Source organism: Phaseolus vulgaris, chromosome 10, assembly GCF_000499845.2.
Source record: "Phaseolus vulgaris cultivar G19833 chromosome 10, P. vulgaris v2.0, whole genome shotgun sequence".
In the NCBI taxonomy this organism is placed as follows: domain Eukaryota; kingdom Viridiplantae; phylum Streptophyta; class Magnoliopsida; order Fabales; family Fabaceae; genus Phaseolus; species Phaseolus vulgaris.
The window spans coordinates 43,121,633-43,143,215 of NC_023750.2; the positions used below are offsets into that span (position 1 = coordinate 43,121,633).

The following is a 21,583-nucleotide window of genomic DNA, read 5'->3' on the forward strand; positions in this document are numbered from 1 at the left end:
GATTATTATAAAAAAATTTAAATCATAAAACAAGTATTGAATTGTTATGCGTCTTCTTCTCTATCGTTCAGCAATTTGATTACTCCAAATTTTTCAACATTGATCTTATTTTCTATTTTGTTTATCTCAGTGTGAGAAGTTGATGGGTGATGAGATTCCAAATCTGAAATAAAGCCAAAAAAATTCAGATAATTCATTGTTCTCAACAGTGTCTCCTATTTTAAGTTTTGAACTCCTCTTTTCTCTCTACAAATCTTTCTGCTCACACTCTCAAATCCTTCTAAGCTTTCGTAGAACACATCCCAATTCACTCTTTTTCCGCTTCAACTTTCTTAGATTCCCATTCTCCTTGCCGTTCATCTCCTTCTCATAATCTCTCAATTTTTGGGCTCTTTTGATTTCACTGAGAAACTTCTCATAGGGTTTCGATTTTTGAGGGGGGAATTCCGGATTTGATTGGTTATTTGACCAGTTTTTGGGTTTTGGAGTTTGGTATTTGTTGAAATTTGTGTTCTTGTAAGGTTTCTGCTTTGTGGGGGTTTCTGTTCGGAAAATTCTAGGTTTTGGTCGGGGTTTATCGGGTGTTGCTCTTTTGGTGTTGATGGCTACCCCGGTTGAAGAAAACAACGTTGAGTATGATAGTGATCCTGAAGAGGCAACGAGACCGTTAACAATGCGGAGGCGCGAAGCAAGCGATGACGAAGAAGCCGAAGGGGAAGAAGTCACTGATAAGAGGGAAGATGGTAGAGTAGAGGTTCTTTCTAATGACTTAGATGATGAAGGTGGTGTTGAAGATTATGCGGATGATGGTGATGATGTTGAAGAAGCAGAAGAAGAATTGCAAGAAGAAGAAGAAGAGGAAGTTGAAGAAGTGTACGAGGAGAAGGGTGGAAGTGGTGGGGTTGAGGTTGAGGGTTCTGTGGTTGTGGCTAAGGAATCTGATGATGATGTCATACCCCCTTTGGAAGATTCCGTTGAGGACCTTTCCGAGGAGAAAAAGGAGTCTGATCCATTTTCGGTGCCCACAGCCGGAGCTTTTTACATGCACGATGACCGATTTAGGGACAATGCTGGTACCCGCAACAGGTTTGTGGTGTTTGCTTCATATTTTTTTCATTATGCCAAACATAACTTTGTGGAATATGTGCATACAATGTAATGATTCATTAATACTTTGAAATATCGTAGTTGAGCTGGCTAGGACCACTGTTGTATGGAGTTTCAGCTTAATCATGGTCTCGAGTTTGAGTGCTGGATGTTCACCTTTGTCATCTTGTGTGGTCCTACTAGGCTTGTACAATACTTTTTCTTATATTAGAAAAAAATAGCTTAGTTCTGGTCTCGAGTTGATTTTTTTGATACACTAATAGCGAATACTCTCTAGTCTCAACCAGTTCAGAATCACCTTATATGTGATGTTTAAAATAATTCTTAGAAAATTCAACAATTCTACTGTACTTGCCAATTTCTGATATGATTTGATGTCTTGTTTTTTTTTTCTCCCCCTTAGATGGATACGTGGTGGTGGAAGGAGACTGTGGGAGTCCAAAGATGACAAGAAATGGGGACATGATAAATTTGAGCAAATTTTGCACGAAAGGCATTATGAGGAGGTGATGATCTTTAAAGTGCTTTGTGGTCAATCATTTCTGTTAATTAGTTCTATTGTCATTTTTCTTATGCTCTTTCTTGTAATGCTCTGTGTCTAAAATTTAGAGGAGACCTTATAAGGGTAATTATCGTGGCCGTGGTAATGGTCGAGGCACTGAAGGAAGTAGGAAAGGGTATAGTAGCAGTAGCAATCAAAATCAGATGCCTAAGAGTGTTGTGAGAGGAAGAGGCCCCCAAAGGTATGAACGTACCAACAAAATCAATGGTCCATCTCCCCAAGTCCAAAATAAACAGTAAGTACAGGATTCATTTTACAAAATTTGCAGGAAACATGAGACCTATAGCCTCAAGACATTCTGATAGGAATTATTTTGTTTTCCTAGATCTGGGAAATCTCGTGAGAAAAACTCAAATGTTAGTTTCGAGAGGACTTCCACACCTTTCCATGCAGAATCTGACTCTGTGCCTGGTAAAAATCAAGTGCTTGCTTCAAATTTGAATTCAGCTTCCCCACCATATTACCCCTCTGGCTCTTCCAGCAATGATATTAATTTGACACAAAAAAGAGAGGTGCAAACGGGTGGCAGAAACAGTGGTCCTGTTATGGAAGAGGGTTTTCCAGTTCGACAAAAGAATGCTCTGATTCAGGGAAAGAATGATGTTGATTCCGTCAGCATGGCAAAGTTGCATATTAATGAATCCATCGCTCAATCTGTTGGAAAGCCTTCGAACAATGTGCGTATGGCACGGCCTGGGTCTTCTGGAGTCGATGCTTCTCAATCTCCTCACCTAAGGGCTTCTGGGACTGGGAGGGGTGTATCAATCCCAGTACAAACAAATTTTCAGCGTGCTACCTCACATAATAAAGTTTCTCCATCACAATTCCAGGCTATTCAGACAAGTTCTGTTCCAGGGAGGAATTCAACTTCTGTGCAAGCTACTGCCCCACAGTTGGGCCAAAGACCTGGCAGTGAGTCTCCATTGTCTTCCCCCTCCAGAAAATCCACGCCAACTAATTCACATGATTCTGGGGAATTGGATTCGGCGTCAGAATCAGGTAAAGGCAAAGGAGCTTTGGTTGGGAAGGGGAGGGGAGGTTCCCATGGCGCAGGCCGGGGAACTTTTGTTTATGGTGGGGCACAAGTAATAGGCACCGCTGGCAATGTAGGTGTTAGCCATGGAGATCCAAACTTCCCTGCCTTCTTGCCAGGTTTGTACTGACATTGCTGACCTTGCGGAAATTCTAGATCCAATCTGCCTATTATTTGTTAATGCAGTTTCTTATTTCTCAAGAAAAAGTAGTTGTAAGTTAGTGAGATGTAGAAAATTAAGTAATTCTTTATTGTTAACATGGAAACTTTATCACAAAGGCTGCGGTATTAACACCCATTTTTCTTTTTGTATGCTTGTAATCCTTTCTGAACAAGACTCAGCATTTATCATTTTCTGTTCATCTGTTTAGCTTGTTAATGATTTTCTTATTTTGACTGGGTTTTGATGGAAAACAGTCATGCAATTTGGGGGCCAGCATCCTGGTGGTATAGGAGTTCCTGCTGTTGGTATGGCATTCCCTGGATATGTTGCTCAGCCTCAACTGGGAAAGTCAGAAATGACATGGTATGGATAAATCTCCGATTTTAGTGTGTTGAGTAATGTTTTGAGGAATAGATATTTTGGAAGGGGATCACAAAAGAACATCTTGCTCATTTGTGTTAAATAGTTAAATAGTTCCTTTTTTACTTCAAATGGAAAAACTCTCTGATTCCTTTTTGTTCCCTTTGTATTAGAACCCATAATAATAATTCATCCTCCTTTGGTTTAAGGCTACCAGTCTTGGCTGGTACTGCAGGAGCTTTAGGGGCTACATACCCATACCTTGCTGTTGATGGTGCAAGCAGTCACCAATCTGGACAGGCCTCTGCAATGGGTACTTCAAGGTTGGCCAAGTTTTGTAGCATTGGGATATTTTCATATTACTTACCACCACCATTTCCTTTCAATGTTCCTAAATCCTATTGCTAGATTCTTGATTTATTATTTTCTTTTGTTATCCAACATGTGCAGCAAGGACCATAGTGTTAACAAAGCTAATAATGAATTGAAGCCACCTCAGAGATCTGGTAAATATTGATGTTCCATTTCCTCTTATACGCAATGAATTGCCCTTGGTTAAGGCCTTAGATGGGCCCTGGTCAGCTGGCAACCGGGGAGGGTACAATTGCTAACATTATCATTTTTTATCTGTCTGTCTGTAGAGCTTTCAAGTGAAGAGTTTGGACAAAGGCATAATAAACCCCGAAGGCAAGTTGGATTGCAAAACCATCTTAACTTAAGTATTTTTAATTATTATTGTTTGTGGACATGGTCATGGGACTGCACTTCTGCTGCTTCTTTTACTTGTGTTTTACTTTAAGTGCTATAAAGGTGCTTTGTAGGGAAGCTGGGAATGCACATTCTGTTTGTGTATTAGACATTTGATAATAAATGTGGTTATGTTCTATGCAGATACTCAGAGATGAATTTTGGTCAGTGAGTATGGTGCACTTTGTTTGAAGTAAGCAGATAAAGGTTTGTTATTTCCTAATTAAGATCATCATCATTATTATTATCATTATTACTTCAAAATCTGAGTTTTGGTAATTTTGTTATTTGGCAGGCCTTTCTCCTGGCCCTTAGTCCTCTAGCTTTATCTGGAGCACTTTGGGCTGCCGTAAGTTTCAGAATTTTCAGGTCACTTGTAGCTACTCAACTTGTGTTTTTTTTTTTAACACTTGGGATTCATCATTCAACCTTTTTGTTGGTTACAAATCTTAGAATGTTTTTGTTTCGAATACTTATCTGTTTCTTTTTTCTACCTCTTTCCTATTTTCTACACTCCAGTTATATAACACCTGCTCTTGCTGTTCCCATCGTAGAAGTTCTTGTTAATTTGGAAGGTATGGATTAACTATTACTAGTTTAGATGCTGTGGATTTGACTCTTCTAAAGTGGGCATTTGAAAGATCTGATTTTTATTTTTATCAACATTTGAGTTTAGTTAATTTCATCTCTAAAGTGAGTCTCTCATATTAGAGGAGTCAAATCTGTATACCATTGTGATGAAGAGAATACTGAGAATTTGTGGGTTCTTTCCAGGTTCTTGTGGGGGTTTGGTTTCTTAGTGTGGCATGCGTGAAACACAGGGAGGCTTCTCTAGAACTAAGGATATAGAAAAGGCCATAATTATGATTTTGCAGCAGCTGATTACATTGTGGGTGAAAAGTTTCTCATGTAAAGTTTTTTTATTCATCTGGTTTTGATCATGTGCTTATATCATCTATAAGCTTACGACACATTTTAATGTTTTGTTCCTTTTCTTAAAAAATTCAATTGTTTGCTATCTACAGTTTTCGTGCATTGTTAAAGGGAATCTATAGAAAATTGCCACCAGAGTTGGGTCCATGTTTGAGTTACTTATAAAATATGCTGTTTTGCTTGTTTCCTTATAAATGTTTTAAGACGTGTTTTCTGCACATAACTCCATATGTTTGTGAAAAGTCTAATTTACTCTTTTCGAATTCAGATAAGTAGAGTTTGGAACCTTTTGAATTTTACAATTTAGAATATAATTTTTTATTTTGAAGTGTAGAGTTTGGAATTATACTGAAAAAAAATAAATCAAACACTTATTTTTTTAAAGTTAATTTTGGAATCAAAAGAATTATGTAATATTGGAATTAAAAGAATTATGGAGGTGCAAGAAGAAAATGTCAAATTTTGATGGTTCTTGGGGTGTTTCTCCCTGCACACAACAAATGGCTTCCTGCACCCCATATTTTCGAAAAGACTATTTTACCTCTTTTAACAATAAAAAAACTATTTTACTCTTTTTTTAAAATGACTTTCTAAAAATGACTTTCGGATGAATTTGGAATTTACTATTCTGGAAATTAAAAAAATCTATTTTGGAAACACACTTGCTTACAAAATTCATTCTGAAAACATGTTTTTACTTACAGAATTCATCTTTTACGAAAGTTACCAAAAATAATTCTGGTATTTCCATGGAGGGGTACAAGAAAAATGTAAAGGTGCGGGAAGAAATACCCGGTTCTTGTTACCCGTGAAAGTGGGCTTTTCAGAGTTCGTTCAAAAAATTTGTTTGGATGGAAAATGAATTGGCTTCAATAGAAACAAAAAGGAAACGAGTAAAGAAACTTTTTGTTATTCTTTAAATAAGTTGAAATGAGTGAAAAAGGTAAATATCGATAAAAAATTGTAACCATATATTCTTCAATTTTCTTTACAAGGTTTTTCAACTTGTTGTAAAAAAAAATATATATATATATATATACACACATATAGTAGTTTTCCTCCAATTTGTCATTTGATGTTGTCTTAAAAAAAAGGGTCCAATATTTCTAATTAGTAAATAGTTTTAAATTTTAAGGCTTTTAAAAAAATATATCCCATTTACACAGTTCAAACAAAGCAAATCCGTTACGTGAAAACTGCTACAATTTGTTTTCATTTGAAAAGTTAATTAAATTCCAATTTTGCTAAATTAACTAAAGAACATTAATTTCATTACAATAATAACAAGAATTCATATGTATAATATAAAAAAAAAAATTGGTCAAAGCTTTTCCCATATTATTAAGTTGCAACAATTTCATTCTCTTTTATTAATTATATATTATATAGGTAACAGACAGAAATATATTAAGAATACAGATTTATATATTATATAATTATAAATTATATAAATTGACAGAAATATATCTTTTATTACTTGTTAAAAAAAATATTTTTTATTTTATAATCATAAATAAATTTATATAATAAATTTCAATTTTTGATATATTTCTTCTTTTTTTAAATTATATTAGAAACATATTAAAATTATAAAAAATTTAGTAAATACTTTTTAAATTTAACACCTTACTAATTAATATATATATATATATATCATAAAAAATGAATGTCAATGTTTAATAAGTACGGACATAACATTTAAGAAACGGTTAGAAACCTCATACTTAATTATTCAATGGAAAGATTCAGCGAATAAAATTAATTTACTTTATTTTTAGTAGAAATTGAGAGAACCTTTCATCATCATTTTACTCTGATGTGACATCCAAACTTGCACATGAAAGTTGTTGCGACTTAATAATTAATTCAATGATTTATGAAAAATTATTCTTAAATCTCAATGAGACAACAGAACTTTTTATTTATTTCTTTTGAAGTTTTTTTTTAGAATATTCTTCATACCAAAAAGATTAAATAAAAAAGAATTATAATCAGTTTTTTGAACTGATTATTTATTCTTTAGTCACAAAGAGAATGGAGTTTGTTATGGTTGACCAACCCCATGCATGTGCAACGCACGTGCGTCAGTTCTCTGTCAAACTCATACCCTTCTGTCTCTTCACTTCAACTTTTTGTTTGCTCAGTTGTTGAACTCTCTTTTTCAGGTGAAGGAGCATTTCAAGATTACTCGTTGACCCTGAAAGCTCAAATTCTTGGAGTATCATCACATCTTTAAACCATTGAAGAACACTAAAAATGCATCAAGAACTGTAACACACCTTTTTCTTTACCATTTTTCCTTTCAGTGTTTCTTTCTTCTTAAAATTTGAACTTCCCATATATGGTAGGTGTGGGAGAGATAGAAGCAACAATGCTGAAAGCAGTGATCCTGAAAAGGAGATGAATTTACAAGTGGGGCTCAAGCTTCTTTAATGATATAGTTAAGGATACTATTACTACTAATGGAGGATTGCAACAACAAAGGAGAAGTTCATGCAAATTTTACAAAGCAGAAGAACTCTTCAGCAAGATCAGGTATCAGTTTGAAATCTACTTCTTCTGGAAGGTCAAGTCCACATTCTACCTTAACACCAAGAAGAGAAGTCAAGCGTGTTGCACAGTGCTATGGGAGCAACAGGTTACTGTTATGGCTGCTTTTGATAACCCTTTGGGCTTATCTTGGATTTTGTGTTCAGTCTAGGTGGGCACATGATGATAAGGAGGGGGAATTTTCAGGGTTGAAAAGCAGGCCAAGTGATGCAACAAACTCATATGTTGAACAGAATCAGCATCATGATTTGATTGCCAGAAACATTTCCTTATCTGTTAACATTGAACAAGTTGGAAACAGAACAATGGATGTTGTGGCTTTGGCCAAGAAAGAATATGGTGTTCTGTCTCCAGTTAAAGCAAGCTCAAGGAAAAGGAGAAGGCGACCAGTCCAAGGTAAGAGGAGGCGAAAACATAAACTTGAGAGCAGTCATTTAGAGGAGCTGGAGGCAGAGATTCCCCCAAGGAATTCTACCTATGGATTCCTTGTTGGTCCATTTGGATCATTAGAGGATAGAATTCTGCAATGGAGTCCTCAGAGGCCTTATGAAAGCTGTGACACGAGAGGGGACTTTGCACACCTTGTTTGGTCAAGAAAGTTTGTTTTGATCTTTCATGAACTTTCCATGACTGGAGCTCCACTTTCAATGATGGAGTTGGCAACTGAACTCTTGAGTTGTGAGGCTTCTGTTTATGCTGTGGTGCTTAGCAGGAAGGGTGGTTTGATGCAAGAACTCGCTAGGAGGCATATCAAGGTGCTTGATGACAAAGCATATCTCAGCTTCAAAACTGCAGCCAAAGCAGATCTTGTCATTGCTGGATCAGCGGTCTGTGCATCATGGATTGGTATGAGCAGATTGCTTGAGTTTTTCCTTATGCAATGTCTGAAAGTGGATGTTTTTGTGGGTAGATAATTTTTTAAACTCAAGTACAGAGAACCTATTGATGCAGAACCAACATCAATCTCTAGCTCTTGCCCAACAGCATAATGCTTGGCGTGGTAGTTGCTAATCCTTGTAAAGAACATGGCATATGAGTTTGAGTTAAGAGTTTTTTATAATCTATCCTAACGAGTGTTTGGTGGACTTATCAGGTCATATTGAGTCGTTATCAGACCACCCATAAATATATTGTCACACGCACGAGTTGTCACTCTCGGCGTGAAGGGTGTGTTAGAGATTCTACATCGACTAGATTAGAACATATAAGTGGGTGTAAACCTCACCTCATAAGCTGGTTTTACAAGATTGGTTTAAAAAAATCCACTATTTAATAAAACTTGAACAATAAATTCTTTATGACTTTGTTTTGCTACATAAAAGATACCAAAATATCAGAGCCTTAGTTGAAAATCCTCATACTAATTCTAAAACTATTGGCATAGGACTTCTGACATTGAGAGATAGGAAAAGTGGATTAAGTATGTGCTTATATAGAAAACTTCAATTATATATCATGGGGTGGTTCATAATAATATGAACAATCATTTGATACTGTGTACTTGTTGTATAAGTCTCTTCTTACATGAACACCCTTACATATATCCAGAACAATACATTGAACGTTTTCCCGCTGGAGCAAGTAAAGTTGCCTGGTGGATTATGGAAAACAGACGAGAGTACTTTGATCGTGCAAAGGATGTGTTGCACAGAGTGAAAACACTGATTTTTCTCTCTGAAGCACAATCTAAGCAATGGCAAAAATGGTGTGAAGAAGAAAGCATAAAATTGAGATTACAGCCAGCACTTGTTCCATTGTCTGTCAATGATGAACTAGCTTTTGTAGCAGGCATTCCCTCTACACTCAATGCTCCATCCTTCAGTGCTGGAAAAATGGATGAGCAGAGGAAGTTGTTGAGAGATTCAGTTAGAAGAGAAATGGGGTTGAGTGATAATGATATGCTTGCGATCACTCTGAGTAGCATCAACCGTGGGAAGGGTCAGCTATTTCTTCTTGAATCAGCAAGATCAATTGTAGAAGACAAACCATTGCACCATGATACTAAGAAAACAGCAGTGTCATCAGATGATGGAGAATACCTATCTACCACCTTGTCTAGAAGACATCATGTTAGAAAATTGTTCAAGAATAGTAGTGTAGCCTTCAACAATATCTCAAGTACATTTATAAACAGGTTACATGAATCTCAAACTATAGGGTGGTGTAGTGTAGGATATTTATGGATTGCACTATTGATGCATATTTTTGTTTTCACAGCAAGGAAGTGTTCTCCCACAACAATGGAACACAATCTCTCAAAATTCTCATTGGTTCTGTGGGATCTAAGAGCAACAAAGTGGATTATGTTAAAGGTCTTCTAAGATTTTTATCACAGCATTCAAACTTGTCAAAGTCAGTTTTGTGGACCTCAGCCACTACACGTGTTGCCTCACTTTATTCTGCTGCAGATGTTTATGTCACAAACTCTCAGGTAAACCACGTTTAGTTTATATATTTATCATGTTATATATCTATCATCTTAGCTCCCACTTATAAGCAAATCTTGTTGTATAAGTATTACATCTTCTGCATGCATTACTCTGCTAGCATCTATTTTTATTCCATTGCTTGGAAAATATACTCGTAGTTTTTTCTTTTTCAAAATGGCCAATAGGGATTGGGAGAAACATTTGGAAGAGTGACTATAGAAGCAATGGCATTTGGTCTTCCGGTATGACTTCCAATTTGCTTTCCCTGCTCTTGTAATCACATATTATGGTGGTTTTATCCTTTGAAATGTTGCTAATTAATTGTCCTTACATTGCTGGTTTTTGCTCAAACAGAAACCTTCTGCAGCCATGCATGCATGCTGCTGATGAACTAGTTTCAAGTTTTGGATATGCCCTTGTATTAATATTTAAAGAAAGAGTTCTATTGTCCATAATAGGATTGTTTCTTATGAAGCATATATGAAATTTGAAACCAAAAAATAACCTCAAATTAATATAAACTATATTAAGAAGTGTACTTTAAGTCTAATTCAACTTTGTAAAATCAGCTTATAAGATGAGGTTTTCACCCACTTATATACTATGAAATGTCTTAATCTTTAGTCGATGAAATTTTCAACAAACTATAACTGAGAAGGTAGTTGATACTTGATAGTCTCTAGGTTTGATGTCTCTATCTATGTGCAAAAGTTGATTGAATAGTACAAATGAATGTTGACATTTATTGTTTAATTTAACAATATGGAGTAGGTGCTTGGAACAGATGCTGGAGGAACACAAGAAATTGTTGAACATAATGTGACAGGTCTCCTTCATCCTATTGGACGCACAGGGAATCGTGTCCTTGCACAGCATCTCCGATTTTTACTTGAAAACAGCTTTGCAAGAGAGAAAATGGGGATGGAAGGAAGAAAAAAGGTGCAGAGGATGTTCTTGAAGCAGAACATGTATGAGAAATTTGTTGATGTTCTTGTCATGTGCATGAGAAGAACCAAATAACTGCTTACATCCTTTTATTGGATTCAAATCACATGCATGGTTGTGTGAATTTCTTTATACTCAAAATGTAATTTCTTGTGCCTAGTTAATAAAGAAAGATCATTTTAGAGGAAATTGTGTTATGCTTTTCTGCAAAACCAAAACTAGTTTGACTTGGAAATGATTTCATTTCCAGAACCCAATACCAAAGTTGTATTTAGGATCAAAGGATTTTAGGTAGCTCTGTATATTGGTGTTGTACATAAATCTTGTTACTCAGTTCTTAATCTTTTGTAATTGAAATCTTTATCTTTTTTCATTAAATCTTCCTGTACCACCGGATAGCCGAGAAGTTCAGAATGGCCGAGAAGGCTGGAATGACCGAATGACTCCCTTAATTCAAACACAACCCGTAAATCCACATTTAACTGTAATTAAGTTAGCTTTAACGGTAAATCATAATTAAGGCATTGAGTCCTCTTTTGGACCTACGAACATACCCATAACAGCTGAAACTCATCTAAAAAAGTATAAATACAAGAGGAAGCAAGCGCCAGAGGTAATTTTTCTCTTTTGACTCACCTGCACATTGTAGTTGGACTAACTTCATCATCAAAGTGCCTTTGCAGGTTTCGTCACTCATCTCGGTAAAAGAAAGAACCAATCGGAGACCACCACATTTGGAGGCCGTAAAGACCAAAAGAAGAAGACAAAAGAAATCACTCTAGGAGAAATCCGACCTTGTAAGAACACTTCCTAATGTGAGTGGATGTATGAAAGTGAAAACTTGCTACACCAGATGCCAACAATTGAATCATCTCAGCTGCTAAATTAACAGTTCTTTGTCGGGAATTAACATGTTTGGTTTCTGCAATTGTTTGGTTCACCTATGAATACATGGTCTTCGGAACTTTTGTTTTCAAAGTATATTTTCGATTAAAATGTTCATAAGTGTTCTTATATAATTTCGGTAAAATTTATTTTTTAATGTATGAATCTATGATTTTAGTTTGTAAAAAAACTCTTATTTCTCTGCTAAAGATGTCCTAGAAGAAATTTGTCCAAATGTCTCGGGCTGTTGCATGCTACCATCTGATTTTTTATGAAATGTTTCCATTTCTAATTAGCCATTGCAGAGTATCAAGTTTCTTCATTCTTCAAAATTAGGCTTGTAAGAAGTAGGACAAACAAGTTTATTAAAAGTTCCTTTTAAATATTATATTCATTAAGAGGGAACAAATTTAAATATATTAAAATTGAATTATTTTATTTTTAAATATTTGTTTAGATAAGATCATTTAAATTTATTATATTTAAATTTTTATTTAAATAGAGTATTTTTAATGAAGGTTAAATATGTTTTTCATTTTTTACTATAACACGAGATTAATTTTTATTCATAGTTTAAACTTTAGGTCATATAGATACTTATAGTATGAAAATGATTGGAATATGTATAGATACTTATAGTATGAAAATGATTGGAATATGTATTTTGTAGGTAAGTATTGATTAAAACTATCTCAATCTCAACAAAATCAGTGATTCCTTAATTGAAAATGGTCGAGTGACACTTAGTTAAACTAAATAAAAAATATATATGAAGAAAAAAAGAAACATAAATTTGAAAAAAAAAATATTATGAAAAATTATTATATTTAAAATAAAATTTTAAAATCTCTAATTTCTAATATTTAAATTATTTTCATAAATTTATAAAATTTATTTTCCTAATAACATATTTAAATTTTCTTTAAAAAAATATTCTCTTACAAAAAATATGAATTAAGCGCACACTAAGAGCTATCAAACTATTGGATAAGTGAAGAATGTTTAAAAAAAAAAATTATATATATGAATCACCAAATCTCAGCCTTTATCATTATATGATATAAAGTTATATTTATAAAAAAAATTGTGTCAAAAAATACATGAAGAAATATTTTAATTACCATTATAATAAAATAATTATTATAAAGCTTTCACTAACTTTTGTTCTCAATCTCAAATGTATTTAGAAATCATTAATGATGAAGATCGAAAACAAAGCTATCAACCGTAATAACTCTTAAAAGAATATAAGGAGAAACATGAAGTAGTTATTAATAATTAAAATTTTGTTTCTACAAATACCAATTGTTATTATGTTTTAGTTGGAACATGATCAATCAAACTTAAAAATGCTTTTGTAATTGTTGGATATCAGTAACAATAAATCGTGTTTTATAAAATTAAGTTAAAGCAATCAAATTATCTTTAAATAAATATATAATATATAATTAATAATAATAAATTAATTTTATAAAATTAAATTAGACACTATTAAATCATTCATATATAATATATTTTAGATATAAATCGCACTTTATAAATTTTTATAAACTAATTTTATAAGTTTAAATTAAATACTTTCTCCCCATAAATATATAATATATAAGTATATAAATATATAATATATAAATGAATTTAAATTTAATTTTATAAATTAATTTTATAAAATGATTCAAAATATCAAACCTACATAAAACAAATTCTTAAACACTTTATTTTCGACCATTGACTTCCAATTTTTCGTTTATATTAAAGTCTTTTTGCCTTGAAAGTTACTTTGCACATTTTTCAAGTGGTTTAATTGTTTTCATTTGCTTAAATTCATGCACTGTTCTTAACGTGTCATTTAGCTACTTTCATTTACTTGCTACTTATTCATTGTTTTCATTTAATTCATGCTTGTACTTCCCGCTGCTAATTTAATTTTTAGTCATTTATTTGCTTTCATTTTCTAGAACTCCCACTTACTTTCCTGCCATTTAATTGCTTTTGATAATACGTTTTTCCTCATATTAGTTTTGTGCCCACCAATTTTTCTCATTGATAAAATTTGAATGTTATAATCTGTGTTAAGACAAACACGGATATTGATACGATATGAACACAAATAAAAAATACGTATAATCTTTAAAATATAAGAAATGTGAACACGAATTTATATATTATGTAATTATGAATTATATAAATTAACAATAAAGATTTATGTGCATTAAGTGTGTTTTAGTTCTTTTCTCATTACTGGTTCAAAAGAATTTGTTATTTATTTTTATAATCATAATAAAATTTTATACAATAAGTTAAAGTTTTTATAAAATTAATGTATTTTTCTTTTTAAAAATTTTGTTGGACCCGTGCTAAAATTGTCAAAAATCTAACAAATATTTTTTGAATTAGATACTTCAATGATACATGTCTTACGAGTGTCATACAAGTGTCGATATCCGATATGTATATTCGACACGAACATATCATTTAAAAGGAATGTCGAACTTCATAGGTTATAACTAAGATGAGGTTGATCAGAATTCAAGGTGGTTCCATGTAGTCTACTTTCAAGATTTAGATATTCAGCTTCTAAGAAATGAAAAATATTTCACCTACAAAAAATACTCTCACGCTAAAGTAAAAAATCAAATTTTGTTATATATATGTAGTAAATAAATACTAAAATTCGTATTTTTTTCAAAAAATCCTGAATCTCAACAAAACAAGTAAATGTCTTCCAAAAACAAGTATTTCCTTGGTTAAATAAAAAGTATGTAATATTAAGTAATTATAGTTTTAAAAAGGGAAGAAAGATATAATAATTTGAGAAAGATGCGTAAGTTTTACGGTAGGTAGATAGATAGAATGAATAGATGGAAGCATAATTAGACAAGTGCAGGAATTTGAAGTTAGTTTGGATAAAGAAAGGGTCACATCGAATCCCAATAATTAATCAAACCAAACTTCAAACTTGTTGCTTTCTAAACATTGCTTCGCATTCAGGCTTATCCCAAACAAAGAAAATGAAGAAAACGAAGAAAATGAAGAAAGAAGAATAAAAGACTTTCCAAATTTATACATTACTTTTGTATTTAATCATGCTCCCGCACACACTTACACAAATACTCTTTAAAACACATACACTCTCATCTATCTTTCAAATCATAACTTCTATCAATCGAAAACATTAAGGATAATAGATTCAAATTTCAGTAATAAAATATGGAGTCAGATATGTTGATACCCTCCGCACATGATACATATTTGACGACACATATTTGACGCTTCAGACGTGGTAATGACGTGATAAAGTGAGATTGCACGTAAATAAGTCGCGCGAACTTTAAAATAGAATAAAAAATAATATATTTTTTTTAGATCCATATTACATCGATTAAGTCATCTAACCAATGTAATATATTATTCATATTAAAAAAAATTATTTTTTTTTCATAAAGAGTGGGTTGATCATATTACAGACACACAGGTAATCAATTTTGCGTGTAACAGTATACGTGGAGGAACATGTGACTAGGTAGTTCTTGTAGGGTTATTACACATATTAAGTCATCTAAATGTAATATGTTCTTATTAAAAAAAATTGATTTTTTTTTAGAAAAAGTGGGTGACCATAAACGTATTATAAGTAATCACTTACAAACATACGAGTAACCAGTTTTGCGTGTACTACAGATCATATATTATAATATAGAGTTAGTGTCACATCCACACCTGCAGCGTCAATTGATGTCCCTCAAATGATGTATTAGTGACAGGTGTTAATAAAACATTTTTCTAAAATATGTCATAATTTAATATTAATAACATTAAATATCGAATCTTACTTAAAAATCAATTTTTTCTTTTTAAAAATATAATGCAAACTAATATTTAGTATTAATAACATTAAATATCAAAATTTTACTTAAAAATCAAAATAATCATTTAATATTAATAACATTAAATATCAAAATCTTACTTAATCAAAATGCCTTTTACAAATTTCATAAAAAAAAAACTATTCCGAAAAAAGTCAAAAAAAGAATGAAAATAATCATTCTCTTAGTTTAGAACTAAGAATAAATAGATCCCATAATGTCTTTGTAACTCACTTCTTTTCATCTTTTCATGTTTCATGTAATGGAAATGGAAATACAGTAGAAATTACTTTCCATTTGCAGACATTGAAACAAATATTTACATATTTTTCACCACCTTTATAGAATGAGTAAAATGATTTTTCACTGTGAAACATTTCTACAAAATCACCACTCTGTTCTATGTTTGTTTATGTTGTGAATTTTTAATGTATAATATTTATACGGAAAAAGAAAAAAGAAAAAGAAATTCTAAATCTCCAAAACACAGCCGGTTTGAACATGGCCCATGAACCCCTCTAGGCTTGCCACTTTCCTCCAATTGCAACTCTCAAAATCAAAAGCAAAAGCCACGTGGACTTGACCGTAGCCGCTGGATCCAATCAACACCAGCGTCCTATCAAACGCCCCAACGTACGCCACGTTGCGTATCTCTCCCGGCACCGTCGACATCTTCTGCCACGTGTCGCCTCGAAGCGAGATCAATTCCCCGCCACTGCACAAAAACACCGTCTCGCCATCTCCACCGTCCACTAACGTCCTCGGACACGTGGCGCAATCCAGAAACTCCTCTTTAACTTCGCCCCACCGCAACGTGGCAGGATCGAACGCCTCCGCGCTCTTCCGGAACCTTCCCTGCGTCTCCGTCGGGTAGCCCCCGACCACGACGAACCTACCGCGGCGGAAAACGCCCTTGCACTCGTCGCGCTCCGCCGCCATGTCGGGAAGCGAAACCCACCGGTCCGAGGCAACATCATAGGCCAGAGCCGAACGCAGCGCGTTCTTCTCGTTGTCGTGTCCTCCGGCGACAAAAACCGTCCCTTTAGAATCCGACGCGCAAGCGAAAAACGTGCGCGGCCCACCCGGCATATCCGCGGCGCGCCGCCAATTCGCCGACAAAAAATTGTACACAAACACAGAACTCGATGCTTTCCACGAATTCGGGTCCAACCCGCCCAACACGACAAGATCGTACCCGACACTCACTAACTGACAGAACATAGGCAACCCGGAAGAAAACTCCGGCGGCTGTGGCAGCTCGGCCCAGTGACCCGTTTCCGGTTCCAACACGCTGAGACGGTAAACCGGGTTCGTCACTCGCTTGGTCGAACCAGCTCCCGGCTCGTCGCGAGCCTGAACCATCGCTATGAGCTTCTGCGCGTGGTTCGTGCCACGCCGTTGCCGGTGGAACTCCGGCGAAAGAATCTCCGATTTCCAGAGCTTGCACACTGACGCCACCGTGGGGAACTGCTGGTACGAAACCCGAATGAGACAGTCCCGTGCTACGTCCTCTGGTAGACCCGAAATCAACTCCATGGTAACAGAAATTAAAGAAAACGAAAAGAATGATTTTTGCAGTATGTGAGTGAAGTAATGAAGACCCAGATACCGAAATCGCAGAAAGAAAGGATCTTGAGATGAAAAGAGAAAAAGGGTATTTGAAATTTTGAGAGAGAGAGAGAGATGAAGTTATGGAGTGGATAGTGTTATGGTTTGGGTTTATGTTTTGTTGTGAGAATGGAAGGTTGAGGGTTTGGTATTTATATAGAGAGAAGAAAATAGGGTGGTGATAGTTTTTTGGGTAAGATGTGAGTGACATTGCAATAGGGTCTTCTTCTAGAAGGATTTCATTTATTTTATCGACAATTGGAAATATGACTTTATCTTCTTTTTTTAAAATTTTATTTATTTATTTATGAAAAGGAAGGAACGGTCTATCCTATGCATTTTTAATTTAATTTAAATTTTAATTTGGTGAATGATGCAAATGGCACCAATTGGTACATGGCTGTTGGCCAGCTCAATAGCTGTTGCTTTTTAGTTAGTTATTAAAATGATATCATACCTTCTTTTACTTTATCTTTCTAAATATCTCCACATTCTAAGTTAGAACCAAATTACAACCGCAATATGAAAACACAAATAGTTAGATTTTAATAGTTTTGTTTTCATGTTTTTAAATCTATACCGATATATACCTATATATAAAAAGAGGATAGTTATTTTTTTCTGATATAACTTATTTTATTAGTATAATGAAATATTTTGTCATTTCATAAATTATTTTTAAAAAAATATTATTTTTTTAAATTAATGTTGATGAACAGCTTTTATATGCAAACTAACTCTTTCGTATTCTCACCCTCTCATTCGGTGATCACATCAAATCTCACATATCAAATAAAATATTTTTTATTTTTAATCACTCTCTTCACTCGATTTCGAGCGCAACTCTATTATTTAGTAAAACCATTATTCTTTTATGAAGTGAAACCCTAATCTTAACATGAAGAACATCACATTTTCCAATCTCAAAACTACCAATGAAATGGAAGAAGAGAAAAAATTTAAAAAAAAAGAAATTAAAAAAAAAGATGTTGAGTAATTAATTATTATTTTTTTGCTTGTTATTTATTCTTTTCAATTTCAACTCATCTAAATTTATATATATATTAAATTTTTATCTACAAATCGAGTAAAATAACTTCACTAATTGCAATGTATATAATTTTAAAATATATTAAAAAAAGGAATTGTGTTTATCATGTGGTCTCAAAGTTGTTCTAGATATTTTAAATTTAATGTGCAATTATTTATTTTTCCAAATGAATGAATTGTGTGAAATACACTCAATTCATAAAATGAAATTCCTCTTAAGCAAAAGTAGTAGTAGGATTGGATTGTTGATAAAAAGGGTCGGTTATGGCTATCAAGACATATATGGCCCACATAATTATTGGAAACTAAAAGGAGTGGTTCCTTAAAAACTAGTACTAATGGGGGTGTTCAACAATTAATCTTTTCATCAAATACATGAATGTATAAATCTTAGATAAATTTAATTATTATAAATTAATTATGAGATTTTATAAAGCTTTGGAGAAGAATTCCAGTTCAAATCTACTACTAATCTATATTAAAATTATTAATTAAATGAAAAATAAAACTCTATAACTTGTTTTTAAAATTATATTTTTATATAACAGTATTTTTATATAATAGTATTTTTATATAGAGATAGAAGCATGAATATTTGGTTATTATTGTTATCGTTTACAAATTTTGACATATAGTCAAAATATTACAGACAAATAAAAGATACTTTAAAAACAATTCTAAAATAGTTTTTTCACATTTCCCACATTTTCTTATTTTAAGGGTTCTAAAGAAACAGAAGTACTAAAGTGAAACTCTTTTTTCTAAACAAACATGTTTTTCGTTCTCTTTGGCTTCCTCTCATGAGCACTTTATTTTCTTTAGGTATTATCCCTTTCAAACATTCCATCTCAACGAGTTCTGTAAACAAGGATGAGAAATTTCTAGATGATGATTGAAAGTGTTTTTTTATTTGTCTTTTTAGGATTTTAATAAAAAATTTATATTATATCCCTTTTAAATGATAAATATAAATTACAATTATCAATTACAAATTACAAATTTTAGAGATAAAAAATCATCAAATTATAAATAATTTTAAAAATCATAATAATTAGTTACTATTAAACTAAATTAGAGACTTAAAAAAAATATTGGTATCTAAAGTATTTTCTATTATTAATAAAAAATTATAAAATTATTTTTAAATTAACATCTAATCATTAGCTACCAATGTTTTAGCTATTAATACTTTAGATTTTAAATTTGTTTTTAAAAAATTAATTAAACCAATTTAAAATCTAAAATATTAGTAGTTAAAATTTTGGTAGCTAATTTAAGTATCGATCTAAACACCATTTTATAAATTTTTATTAATAATAAAAATTATTTTAGATATAAATTAAATAATTTTTTTAGTTTATAAAATGATATTTAATTTAATTAATATAGTGATTAATTATTTTTTATCTAATTTTGATTGTTATTTAATAATTTTTTTTAACATATTATATTTTTTACATGTTAAAAAATTCTTTCTATATTTTATTTATTTTATTTTTGTGATTATAAATTATAATGGTATAATAATCCATGTGAATCACATAATAAGTAGTAATGATAAATCCAAAAACAAAGACATAAAGACAACATACATGAAGAACCGACTGAAAATAGTTGCTTTAAATCTTCCTCTTTCATAAAGTACATGTTTTCAACACGTAAAGAAAGACCTCTCAATATCTTCATCTTCTAGAACACGTCTCTCTCTACAATAACTGTATTTTGTATTTTCGTTCATCTTTATTTTTATTTCAATATAATATTTTCATTTTTAATTCATACGATTAATATTTTTAAAATCCATTAAATAATATATTTTAAGAATTCAAGCATTAATTTGAATTTTATAATAAAAATGAACAATACATAAAAAGTATTAATATAATTTATTTATTTAAATTTTCAAGTTAAAAATAGTATTATAATTTCTTATATAATTAAAAATATTATTTATTAATTGTTTCGGTATGATTAATATAGTACTACATTACTCAACAACTCAGCAGTCGATTTTGTATATTTATTTCTCTTTTCATTTCATCGAAGTGTCTTTTATGGATAAAATCGTGACGGAGCACTAACATCCAAAACGGACAGTACAGATGTAGTGATTGACCCTAACGATTGAATGTAACCTTAATTTTTGGTTTAGGGTTTAGGGTTTATATAAAAGAGAAAAAAAAAATGCATTCATTGAGTCTGGTTCAAAAGATGATAAGATGCACTTACATTGCATAATGTGTATGGTCACAAACTTCCCCCTTTGCTCAAATACTACTGGAAAAAAAATGTCAACTCTCATGTCCCGGTTAATTCATATTAAAAAAAAAGTCTATTCTATAATTTTATTTTATTTTATATTATCTCTTGTTTGTGACAAAAAATAAAACAAAGTAATAGACATTAATTAATAAATAGTTATTTCATACAACCTTGTAAATGATCATGGCATATTTTATTCAATTTTTCTGTAAGTATTTATGAGAAAGAAGACAATTTTTGTTAAGTTAAAATTAACTTATTTATAAAACTTATCGTGTATCACTTTATAAAAAATATATTTTTTAATTTATATTCTCTAAATAAATTTACACAAACATATCATTAAGTACCTATATGTTTAAGCATGTTCCGAAGAACTGTGCAATTATATTTTTATTATTATTTTTCCAATTATGTCATAAATTTAACGGTACTATTATATTTTAATTTATTGAAAATTCGTAGAAAAATATTTTATATGCAATCTCCTACATGTATTGTTTTCTATATATATATATATATATATAAAAAAAGCTCCTTGAAATTTTCTTGTAATACATTTTTGTAGGTGATTTTTTCTAGGTGAAAAAGACACTTTATGAGTGTTATTAAAAAATAAAAAAATATTTTTTAATTGAATTTAAAAATATATAAAATATATTAATATATATTAATAAAAATTGAAAGTTGATTTCAGTATAAAATAAAATTTGAAACACTCCAATAATTTATTAAAAGCAACGATTTTTTAACGTATATCCACTTCGACATCCTCGATAATTTCTTACTAAAAACCAAGAGTAAAGTATATAATATTTTTTTTATGCATGGAACTATCATTGACGACAAAAGTATTATGTTATGACATTTTTTTTTTTTTTTATAAAACAGTAATATAAAAGAGGATTTGGAAGAGATGAGAAAGAGATAAAATCATTTTGAAATGAATAGATATGAAGAAAAAAATATCGTATTATGTTAATGTAATTGTCTTAAAGGTTGGTTCATTATAAATACTTACTTGTGTATTTTGGATATGCAATACAATTATCTTGTTATTTTAAAATTTATTCATTCTAAAATATT

General features: G+C 31.7%; 3 protein-coding genes across 9 annotated transcripts; 2 read left to right on the forward strand and 1 right to left on the reverse strand.

Annotated features, from left to right (window-relative positions):
• The first annotated feature begins 58 nt into the window (after positions 1–58).
• On the forward strand, positions 59–5,050 carry LOC137818329 (protein MLN51 homolog). Of its 5 annotated transcripts, none has more exons than XR_011082057.1 (12): positions 59–1,086; positions 1,511–1,613; positions 1,717–1,904; positions 1,995–2,821; positions 3,120–3,228; positions 3,435–3,548; positions 3,676–3,731; positions 3,867–3,912; positions 4,117–4,179; positions 4,268–4,321; positions 4,492–4,547; positions 4,747–5,050. XR_011082057.1 is itself a non-coding variant. In XM_068621678.1 (10 exons), exons 1-9 carry the CDS (start codon positions 602–604, stop codon positions 4,142–4,144), a joined length of 1,956 nt encoding a protein of 651 aa, XP_068477779.1. In that variant the 5' UTR covers positions 86–601; the 3' UTR covers positions 4,145–4,179; positions 4,268–4,444. The 5 variants fall into 5 exon arrangements, 1 of the variants encoding a protein (XP_068477779.1); XR_011082056.1 differs by having other exon boundaries at positions 63–1,086; positions 4,117–4,165; positions 4,268–4,341; XR_011082055.1 differs by having other exon boundaries at positions 66–1,086; positions 4,268–4,341.
• Positions 5,051–6,977: 1,927 nt separating this feature from the next.
• Positions 6,978–11,207, forward strand: LOC137819511 (uncharacterized). 3 transcript variants are annotated; one of them, XM_068623386.1, is made up of 6 exons: positions 6,978–7,175; positions 7,254–8,301; positions 9,004–9,589; positions 9,673–9,886; positions 10,070–10,126; positions 10,656–11,207. In XM_068623386.1, exons 2-6 carry the CDS (start codon positions 7,368–7,370, stop codon positions 10,902–10,904), a joined length of 2,040 nt encoding a protein of 679 aa, XP_068479487.1. In that variant the 5' UTR covers positions 6,978–7,175; positions 7,254–7,367; the 3' UTR covers positions 10,905–11,207. The 3 variants fall into 3 exon arrangements, with proteins under 3 accessions (XP_068479487.1, XP_068479488.1, XP_068479489.1); XM_068623387.1 differs by having other exon boundaries at positions 6,983–7,175; positions 10,669–11,207; XM_068623388.1 differs by having other exon boundaries at positions 7,113–8,301; positions 10,669–11,207.
• Positions 11,208–15,797: 4,590 nt separating this feature from the next.
• LOC137818595 (F-box/kelch-repeat protein At1g80440-like) lies at positions 15,798–17,326 on the reverse strand. Its single transcript, XM_068622118.1, has one exon. The coding sequence runs from the start codon at positions 17,111–17,113 to the stop codon at positions 16,049–16,051; it is 1,065 nt and encodes a 354-aa protein (XP_068478219.1). The 5' UTR covers positions 17,114–17,326; the 3' UTR covers positions 15,798–16,048.
• Positions 17,327–21,583: the final 4,257 nt, after the last annotated feature.

Bases quoted from the DNA above. Each gene is read 5' to 3' on its own strand.
- LOC137818329 (XM_068621678.1), top strand. From the start codon at position 602: ATGGCTACCCCGGTTGAAGAAAACAACGTTGAGTATGATAGTGATCCT. The intron at 1,614-1,716 runs GTGATGATCTTT...TCTAAAATTTAG, and splicing joins ACGAAAGGCATTATGAGGAG to AGGAGACCTTATAAGGGTAA. The intron at 2,822-3,119 runs GTTTGTACTGAC...GATGGAAAACAG, and splicing joins CTTCCCTGCCTTCTTGCCAG to TCATGCAATTTGGGGGCCAG.
- LOC137819511 (XM_068623386.1), top strand. From the start codon at position 7,368: ATGGAGGATTGCAACAACAAAGGAGAAGTTCATGCAAATTTTACAAAG. The intron at 8,302-9,003 runs GTATGAGCAGAT...ACATATATCCAG, and splicing joins GGTCTGTGCATCATGGATTG to AACAATACATTGAACGTTTT. The intron at 10,127-10,655 runs GTATGACTTCCA...AATATGGAGTAG, and splicing joins CAATGGCATTTGGTCTTCCG to GTGCTTGGAACAGATGCTGG.
- LOC137818595 (XM_068622118.1), bottom strand. From the start codon at position 17,113: ATGGAGTTGATTTCGGGTCTACCAGAGGACGTAGCACGGGACTGTCTC.